This window comes from Colobus angolensis, unplaced genomic scaffold (genome assembly GCF_000951035.1).
Source record: "Colobus angolensis palliatus isolate OR3802 unplaced genomic scaffold, Cang.pa_1.0 Scaffold81, whole genome shotgun sequence".
NCBI lineage: Eukaryota > Metazoa > Chordata > Mammalia > Primates > Cercopithecidae > Colobus > Colobus angolensis.
In genome coordinates, this window is record NW_012121932.1 from 11776842 (window position 1) to 11787300 (window position 10459).

The following is a 10459-nucleotide window of genomic DNA, read 5'->3' on the forward strand; positions in this document are numbered from 1 at the left end:
AAATCCCAATGGAATGACCCACAAGCAGTTGAAACAAGTTGGGAACTAGTCTGATAAAATTAAGCTGGAGATTCCTCCCCTCCTGAGAAATGTCACTGCAAAATAGATTGTTTACGCTACTGTTTCTTCACTGAATCCTAAGTTTATCATTCATACAATTATCTATTCTAAATCACCATGGTTTTGACAAAACTCAATAGTTAACAATGCGACTACTTCTGATTCTTCTTTGGGAAGTGGGTAAGAGGCATGAGGTATTTGTATCAGATCAGTAGTATCATTAGATCAAAGTGGTTTAAATAATTTACTAAGCAAGTCAAGTCTTCCTGACTAGCTCAAGATCTTCCAGGAACAAATTTTCATTCACAGTACTGCCCCAGATCAACACAAAGATTTGCTTTTAAACTGAAGACAAACTCCTTTAGAAATATTTAACTCAGCCAGGTGTGGCGGCTCGTGCCTGCAATCCCAGCACTTTGGGAGGTCAAGGCAGGCAAACTGCTTGAGGTCAGGAGTTTGAGACCAGCCTGGCCAATGTGGTGAAACCCTGTCTCTACTAAAAATACAAAAATTAGCCGGGCATGGTGGCACACGCCTGTAATCCCAGATACTCAGGAGGCTGAGGCAGGATAATTGCTTGAACCCAGGAGGTGAAGGCTGCAGTGAGCCGAGATCGCACCACTGCACTCCAGCCTGGGTGACAGAGTGAGACCCTGTCTTTAAAAAAAAAAAAAAAAAAAAAAGGAAATATTTAACTCAAAAACTGTTTTATGTTCATGAATGAAAAAAATATAATCCTATAAAAGATAAAGTTGAAAATAAAAACATTAATACTCTATCTTCATTAGTACAGTGCCTTTACACTAATTTATTCAAAGTGGAAATAACATGTTCGTGGAGCCTACATGACTTTGCTTGGATTTTGGGGGGAATGGGTAAAATTCACCTTTTTTAGGCAAAGAAAAACTGTTAAAGGAAAGTAGGCATTGGAATCACATCAACTCAAATTTTAAGGCTCTCTTAAATGTATTTTTTTCCTCTACATTAAAAAATACACACACATAGCCGGGCGCAGTGGCTCAAGCCTGTAATCTCAGCACTTTGGGAGGCTGAGACGGGCGGATCACGAGGTCAGGAGATCGAGACCATCCTGGCTAACATGGTGAAACCCTGTCTCTACTAAAAAATACAAAAACTAGCCAGGCGAGGTGGTGGGCGCCTGTAGTCCCAGCTACTCGGGAGGCTGAGGCAGGAGAATGGTGTAAAACCCGGGAGGCGGAACTTGCAGTGAGCTGAGATCTGGCCACTGCACTCCAGCCTGGGCGACAGAGCGAGACTCCGTCTCAAAAAAAAAAAAAAATTACACACACATGTTCAAAAAGGGCATATATATTATGTGTATATATACACGTATACATATATATACACAAATTATATATATACATACACACACACACATATATATATATTTTTGAGATGGAGTCTTCTCTGTCGCCCAGGCTTAAAGTGCAGTGGCATGATCTCAAGTCACTGCAACCTCTGCTTCCCAGGTTCAAGCAATTCTCCTGCCTCAGTCTCCAAAGTAGCTGGGACTACAGGCACATACTACCATGGCAGACTAATTTTTTTTATTTTTACTAGAGATGGAGTTTCACCATGTTGGCCAGGCTGGTCTTGAACTCCTGACCTCAGGTGACTTCCCTGCCTCGGCCTCCCAAAGTGCTGAGATCACAGGGGTGAGCCACAGCACCCAGCCAAAAAGAACATACATTTTCTTATAATTTTTTCAGACAGTATTTGACATTACAAAAATACCATCATACTAAAAGAGTCAGTCCCAGAGGACTCACTATAACACTCTAGGAAACACTGGCATAAGAATCTAAACCTCTTAGCAAAGAATACAAAAGCTCCTCCTTGATCTGGCTGCTACTTAATTAACCTCAACTCTAGTGTACCTAAAACTCTTCCCCCAAACCACCCATATGCCATGTTATGTTTTCTTTTGCCCAAGGGCCTAACCTAACTAGTTTTGCCTAAACAGTTCTTTACCTCTTCTTCACCCAATATTTACTTTTCTTACTTTCCTTAGCTTTCCTGTTCCAGTAGGCTCTGTTTTATGAGCTCCTGTAGTGCCCATTATAAATTACGGTATATTATCATGTGCTTAGTCTGTCTATAGCAAAAGACCTGGCACACAGCAGGTGTTTAATAAATACTGGCTAAACGAAGGGGGATTCTTATACACCGCTACTAGGAAAAACTTTAATAAAACACTGTTTTGGTATTACTACCTTCTTTTTCAGATATCATGCAAATAAATGACTGATGAATGAAAACAGAACTTAGTATGCAAAGGCTGTGATTTGATCCCAAACTCTTTTTCTAGTCTAATCTCCCACTCTGTCATTACTCATCCCATTATCTTATTATTATTATTTTTTTTTGGAGGGGGATAGGAGGGTAAGAGGTCTTCCTGTCTTCCTAGAATGCCCCCTTCCTGTTGTCCACCGGTGTGATGCACCATAAGGCTCTCATGAGGTATTTCGACTTGTAAAGCTTCCTTGTGCTTTCATAATACTTTATGTATTATCTGTTATGTATCATGCTTATTTCATTGAATTTTGTTTTCATTTAAACTGTACATTTTTTTCACAGGAATTTTAAATCTGAGATCTACAAGAATGGGTCCAGGGATAGAACCAGGGGTCTATGAATTTAAATTGGAAAAAGATACATCTCTATTTTTATTAAACACAGCCTGAAATTTAGTGTTTCCTTCACTCTCTAACGCAGGCAAGTAACAAGGTAGGTATTAGGCAGTACTGGGTATATTACTAATTACATACGGTAGTATATTAGGTAGTGGTGGGTAGTATACTAGCTAGTATACTAAATTAGGTGGTATTAGGTGACTCCATTAACAAAAGAAATCTTAAATCTTTTCATATATTATAGTTGTTGCAGATACTTGAAATATTTGTGTGCTCATCACTACTTCAAAATTCTGGTACTTACATCTGCTGCTAGAATTTATTATTTAACGCATTAATAAAGCATTAAATAAAAATAAAAAATACGTTTTTGTACTATGTTAACTACGTATCACTATAATTGGCTTTCCTTAGTAATGAATACATAACATATATTTGGCCTTACTATGTGCTTCGTTTATGCATTTAAACACATTCTGAGAAAGAGTCCATAGGTTTGCCAAACTGCCAAAGAGGTACGTGGTACCAAAAAAAGGTAAAGAACCACTGCTTTATGGTAAAGAATGTATCTTATTTACCTTTCATTGTTTGTAGCATACGTAGGTATGCAAGCATTGGTGTATGCTCTCAAATTCAATTCTCTTCTAAAAAGAACTGTTAGGCTTGGAATGGTGACTCATGCCTGTAATCCCAGCACTTTGGGAGGTCAAGATCGGTGATTAGCTGCGGTCAGGAGTACGAGACCAGCCTGGCCAACATGGTGAAACCCCGTCTCTACTTTAAAAATACAAAAATTAGCTGGGCGTCATGGTGCGTCCCTGTAGTCCCAGCTACTTGGGAGGCTGAGGCATAAGAATCTCTTGAACCTGGGAGGTGGAGGTTGCAGTGAGACGAGATTACCCCACTGCACTACTGGGTAACACAGTGAGATACTGTCTCAGAATGGCTCCCTTTTTCTATTTTTCTCAACACAGGAGCCCAAAACTTTATACTGAGCTAATACCATATTTTAATTCTAAACTTCAAAAAAAGTTTATTTGGCTGGGCACAGTGTCTCACGCCTGTAATCCCAGCACTTTGGGAGGCCAAGGCGGGCGGATTACCTGAGGTTAGGAGTCTGAGACCAGCCTGGCCAACATGGTGAAACCCTATCTCTACTAAAAACACAAAAATTAGCCAGGTGTGGTGGCAGACGTCTGTAATCCCAGCTACTCGGGAGGCTGAGGCAGCAGAATCCCTTGAACCTAGGAGGCAGAGGTTGCAGTGAGCCAAGATTGCGCCATTGCACTCCAGCCTGGACAAGAGTGAGACTTTGTCTCAAAAAAAAAAAAAAAAAAAAGAAAAGAAATTTATTTTAGGTGAATGACTTCTAAAACAAATATAGCTCCTTAATCTATCTGGAGTCATGTGCTTCTTTGATCCCTTGATAATTGTTCAATTAGCTGAAATAAATGAAAATACTTATTATCCACAACAAATCCATAGGTCATCTGGTTATAAACAAATACTTAACTGATTTTAGAGGGAACTCAGAATTTTAAATCCAGAATAAAATACTTTTCATATATATCAATGGGAAAACAAAGGAGAAAGGCTTACACATCAAGGTCCACAAATTATACAAGATAATGATGGGTTTCAGAAGGCAAAAGAGTCATGAGTCTTTTCTAACTTGTGGTTGGAACAGAATGGACATTGTATTAATCTCCCCCCACCTTTTTTTTTTGAGACAGGGTCTCACTCTGTTGCCCAGGCTCGAGTGTGCAGTATCAAGGTCAGAGCTCACTGTAGCCTCCACCTCCTGAGCTCAAGTGAGCCCTCCTACCTCATCTTCTCAAGTAGCTGGGGCGACTGGTGTGTACCACCATGCCTGGCTAATTTTTTGTAATGACAGACTCTCCCCTATGTTGTCCAGGCTGGTCTTGAACTCTTGAGCTCAAGTGATCCTCCTGCCTCGGCCTCCCAAAGAGCTGGGATTACAGGCATGAGCCACCGTGCCTGGCCTAATCTTTCAATCAAGTATTAATAAAGATATAAATTGGCACATATGTTAATAGCAGTGGGTTTGTTTGGAGTCAAGGTATTCCGGGATTTGAGTCAAACTTTGACTGTGAGAGTCAAAGCATTTGACTTCTACCTCAGTTTCTTCCTCTGAATGCAGATGTTAGCACCTCACAGAGTTTTTCAGAAAATTAAATTAGATAATGCATACACAGATTTAACATTATCATTAGTACATAAACACTCAACAATGTTAATAATATTATCTATAGAACACACGAAGATGTAAGAAATAAAGATGACAAAAAATGCTCTTGGAAAAGAATACTGTTGATATATGTATACTTAAAAACATGTAATCAGTGAATTAGATTCAAAATTATTCCCTTTTGTAATATGAACACTCATATTGGGGTACATACCGGATCAACCTGCCATATGATAACTGTTGTATCTTTTGATCCTGTTGCTAGTTTAGTGCCATCATTAGAGAATTTACAGAACCACACTTCATTACAATGCTCCGTAAGTATCTGCTGCGTATAACATGGGAACTGCCTCCTAAAACAAAGAGGTCCACAAATTATTCTTTCAAAACAGATTAGAATAATAATAAAAAAGGTTACATAACTGACAAAACTTCTTTGAAGATCACATCACTAAAAAGAAGAAATGAATGCATTTGTAAAATTTTTTCTTTTTTTTGAGACAGTGTCTCTCTGTTGCCCAGGCTCTGTACTGTTGTACAATAGCACAATCACAGATCACTGTAGCCTTGACCGCCTGGTGTCAAGAGACTCTCCCACCTCAGCCTCCTGAGTAGCTGGGACCACAGACCCGTGACACCAGGCCCAGCTACATTTTTTTTACTTGCTGTTGGGGAGGCTGGGGTGGAAGTACTATTTGAGCCTGGGCGTTAAGAGGCTGCAGTGAGTTATGACTGCATCACTGCACTCCAGCCTGGGTGATGGAGTGAAATCATTTCAAAAAACAAACCAAAACCGAAATCAGAATAGCCTCCAGATAATGAGTTTAGGTCCTTCTCACTCACAAGTTTTAATGTCTTTGGCAAGTCATTTAACTCTCTCAGCTTGAGTTCCCACATCTACAAAAGGAGATTAGTATCTACCTAACAGAGTTCTTAGAATTCTTGTAAGAATTAGAAATACATTTAAAATTTCTGGAATGTAATAGATACTTAAATGTGATTAATAATATTTTCAGGGAGGCACAGAGGAAGTGCAATATATGGCAAGGAGTGCAGTAGTTAAGAGCAAAACTTTAAGAATGGGAGCAGTAGTCTGACAGACTTAGATTCAAATTTTGGCTCAGTCACTTAGCTACGATTCTGAGATATTAAATTAACCTTTCTAAATCTAAATTTTTCCAACCATCAAACAAAGATTAAGGTATCTGCCTTACAGAATTTCTTATACAAGGATGAAATAAGAGGAAGCAAAAATGACTATAAACCATTTAGACTGAATCTGACACTTAGCTAGTACCTCATAAATGGCAGCTAATATTATATATCAAGGGCAAAGAATTTTGTGATTTATGATCCGGTTTACCAACTTAAATGACTATTTTCATTAAGCACTCATTAAAAAAACCATTCTTTTCCAACCTCTACATCAGCACTGTCCAACAGAACTTTCTGTGACAGTGGAAATGCTATATACCTGTGCTATCTAATACGGTAGCCCTCACTACAAGAGGCTACTGAACACTTAAAATATGGCCAGTAAGCTGGAGGAACTTATTTATTTAATTTGAATTATTTTACATTTGAATTTAAATGGGCACATGTAGTTAGTGGCTACTGTTTAGACAAAACAACTCTACCTTATAAATTGTCTGTATTATAAAAAACATTATTTGAGTAGGCTGGGCACAGTGGCTCACACCTGTAATCCCAGCACTTTGGGAGGTCAAGGCGGACGGATCACCTGAGGTCAGGAGTTCGAGACTGGCCTAGCCAATATGGTGAAACCTCATCTCTACTAAAAACACAAAAATTAGTTGGATGTGGTGGCACATGCCTGTAGTCTCAGCTACTGAGGAGGCTGAGGCAGGAGAACCGCTTGAACCCGGGAGGTGGAGGTTGCAGTGAGCCAAGATCATGCCACTCCACTCCAGCCTGGGTGACAGAGTGAGACTCAGTCTCAAACAACAATAACGACGACAATCCCCCCCACACCAAAAAACGACGTTATTTAAACATTAACGGATACACCTTTAAGTGTATCTGGAAACACGGTCTTCCTTGCTTCTTTTCCCAATCAATAATTTACAATTATATTTTGTCAATTCACCAGTCTGAAACAAAATATACATGTAAAAATAAATTAACATTCTTTACTTGGTACACATGGCAATCTACCTTAGCAGATGGGTATTTGCAGGCTGTTTTAAACTTTCAGATTTTTAAATTAAATTGCTTTAATATTACTACTCTACATGTGTAATTTTAGATAAAATAATCAATATTAGCTGACATTTATTAAGCACTTAATAGGTGCCAAATGCTGCCTTTACATATAATATTGCTCATGGAATTACTACTATCCCCATTTTCACAAGGCTCAAAGAGGACAAATAATTTACTAGATGTCATAAAACTGGTAAGTAATTGTACTAAGATTTGGACCTATGGTTGACTTCAAGACCAGTTTTCTTTCCAAATACCATTTTAAAATCATATTTCCCAAGGCACTGCTGGACAAAATTCCAATCAAATAAGCAATTTCAGCATCAGAAATAGTTTTTTCCTCCTCTAATGTTTATCTTTGTTTTTTTGAGATGGAGTCTTGCTCTGTTGCTCAGGATGGAGTGCAGTGGTGTGATCTCTGCTCACTGCAACCTCCGCCTCCTGGGTTCACATGATTCTTCTGCCTCAGCCTCCCCAGTAGCTGGGATTACAGGTGCGCACCCTATGCCCGGCTAATTTTTTTGTATTTTTAGTAGAGGCAGGGTTTCATCACGTTGGCCAGGCTGGTCTCGAACTCCTGACCTCAGGTGATCCAGCCACCTCGGCCTCTCAAAGTGCTGGGATTACAGGTGTGAGCCACTGTGCCCAGCCTGTATTTTTTTTGAGACTGAGTTTTGCTTGTCACCCAGGCTAGAATGCAGTGGCACGATCTTGGCTCATGGCAACCTCTGCCTCCCGGGTTCAAGCAATTCTCCTGCCTCAGCCTCCTGAGCAGCTGGGATTACAGGCGCCTGCCACCACACCCGGCTAATTTTTGTATTTTTAGTAGACACAGGGTCTTGCTATGTTGCCCAGGCTGGTCTCAAACTCCTGGGCTCAAGTGATCTCCCCACCTCGGGCTCCCAAAGTGCTGGGAATACAGGTGTGAGCCACCATGCCCTGCCTAGAAATTGTATACAATCTGATAAATCTTTTCAATGTACATCAGGATATTTTTAAAAGTCATAATTCATAATTAATTCTTTATTCTCCAGAAAAAAGCTCCTATGTAATTTCAAAGCTAAGATTTAATTTCTGAAAATAGTTTTCTAGTTCCAATGCTAAAATCTAGTCTCTAAAAGAGTAAAGAAGGTAACAAAAATTAGCAACTGTTCTTTTGAAGACTTTTAGATAAATAATAGGACTTAAATTTAGGTTCAGACCCAGTGTGGTAGCTCACACCTGTAACCCTAGCCCTTCAGAAGGATGAGGTGGGAGGAGCACCTGAGGCCAGGAGTTTGAGATTGGTCTGGGCAACACAGTGAGCAACTTCATCACCATTAAACAACAATGAAAACACAAAAACAAAGCCAAACAATTTTTTTGCAATTAGCTGTGTGGTGGTCCATGCCTGAAGCCCCAGCTACTCAGGAGGCTGAGACAGGAGTTCAAGGCTATTGTGAACTATAATTGCACCACTGCACTCCAACTTGGGCTACAGGGCAAGATCATGTGTTGAATAAAATTAAAAACAATTTTTTTTAATTAAAAAATAACTAAGTAAATTCAGATTCTATTTTCTCAGTTTAGCAATAAAGGGCACAACTCACTCTCAAGACCGTGTATATAATGTAATGTGTGACATTATTCTTAGTGGCTTTAAAATCTCTACAGTAAAAAACTAAGGCTGACTCCAAGTTTTCTGGTTTGGGAAAACTAGGTAGATGGCTGCTTTTCACTGAGGTAGGGAATTTAAGAAAAAGCAGATTTTGTAAAAATAGGTGAGAGGGAAAGGAAGTTCTGTTTCGGACATGCTGTGTTTAATGTACTTGAGAACCCAAATTGTGATATTAAGGTCTAAGGCTCGGAGATAAATTCTATAGCTCTGGTCTGTATCTAGCTGTCATTAGAACCATGGAAGTGTAACCTAAGGATGAGGGAATAAACAATTCTAGAACACATATTTCTTTTTTTTTTTTTTTGAGACGGAGTCTCGCTCTGTCGCCCAGGCTGGAGTGCAGTGGTGTGATCTCTGCTCACTGCAACCTCTGCCTCCCAGGTTCAAGCGATTCTCCTGCCTCGGCCTCCCGAGTAGCTGGGACTACAGGCGTGTGCCACCATGTCTGGCTAATTTTTTTGTATTTGTAGTAGAGATGGGGTTTCACCATGTTAGAGTCAGGATGGTCTCGATCTCCTGACCTGATGATCCACCCGACTCGGCCTCCCAAAATGCTGGGATTACAGGCGTGAGCCACCACACCCAGCCTGGAACATGTATTTCTTAAAGGGACAGTTACAGAAGAAAAGCCTAAGGAGTAGCCAGGAGTTAAACTAAGAATCTAAAATGTTTCAGAAGTCAAAGGAAAAGTTTCAAAATACAGTAGTACAGTGCTATAGTAAGGTGAAGATACAGGCTGGAAAATATCCACTGAATGTAAAAGAGGTCTTCTCACCAACATCAACAATTCTGGCGTTACGTTAGCTACACAGGTCCTAATACTACAGAAATATGAAGAGTGAAGGAAAAGTAAGGACACAGACATTGCGAATGTGTAGTAGGTAATGATTTCAAGAAGTTAGCTCTAAAGTGGAGGAAGAGAGAAAGAGAGGTAACTAGGAGCACAGAGTGAAGGTTTCATTTTAAGATTACAGAGAAGACCTTCTAATCAATGGTTATTTCGGAAGAAGAAAAAGGATGCTTTCATTCCTATGTAAAACTCTGGACTGCTTTTCTACACAGGCTTATGAGAGCTTGGTCCCTTATCTGAGGGTTGGAAAAAGTTAGATTAAGTATTTTTCATCATTTAGTTTCATAGGTGCTGATGTACATGTTAAAACACTTTGGTCATGTTCCCATAGATTTTAGTTTCGAAACAGGAGGGCAAGCTCCCAACCTACTGATACCTCTTGAACCATTATGTCTAGTCACCACCTTTCAAAATATTTAAATTTATGAACCAAAAAAAGATTCGGGTTCACAAGCGTCTTAATTTTAACACTGTTCTCAAATCTGCTAATGTAGCTATGAACCACGAAACTATATAGCCTTTTAATCTATTATCTCTTTCTACCTCTATTCAATTTTATACAAAAAGATTTTAAAATCCTCAGAAGCGGGTCAATGACTATTATTAAAGAGTTTAAAAGGGGACAGGGGAAAAAATTTCTTTTTTTTTTTTGAGACGGATTCTCGCTCTGCCCCCCAGGCTGGAGTGCAGTGGCGTGATCTCAGCTCACTGCAAGCTCCGCCTCCCGGGTTCACGCCATTCTCCTGCCTCAGCCTCCCGACTAGCTGGGACTACAGGTGCCTGCCGCTACGCCCGGCTAATTTTTT

The 10459-nt window shown here is 39.8% G+C and overlaps 1 protein-coding gene across 1 annotated transcript in view; it reads right to left on the minus strand.

The window, feature by feature from the left end:
• WDR26 (WD repeat domain 26) overlaps nucleotides 1–10459 on the minus strand; it is a 47579-nt gene that overhangs the window by 19583 nt on the left and 17537 nt on the right. The window contains exon 7 of the mRNA XM_011929513.1: nucleotides 5138–5276. Coding sequence (XP_011784903.1) covers nucleotides 5138–5276 — 139 coding nt within the window. The remainder of the gene's footprint in view (nucleotides 1–5137; nucleotides 5277–10459) is intronic.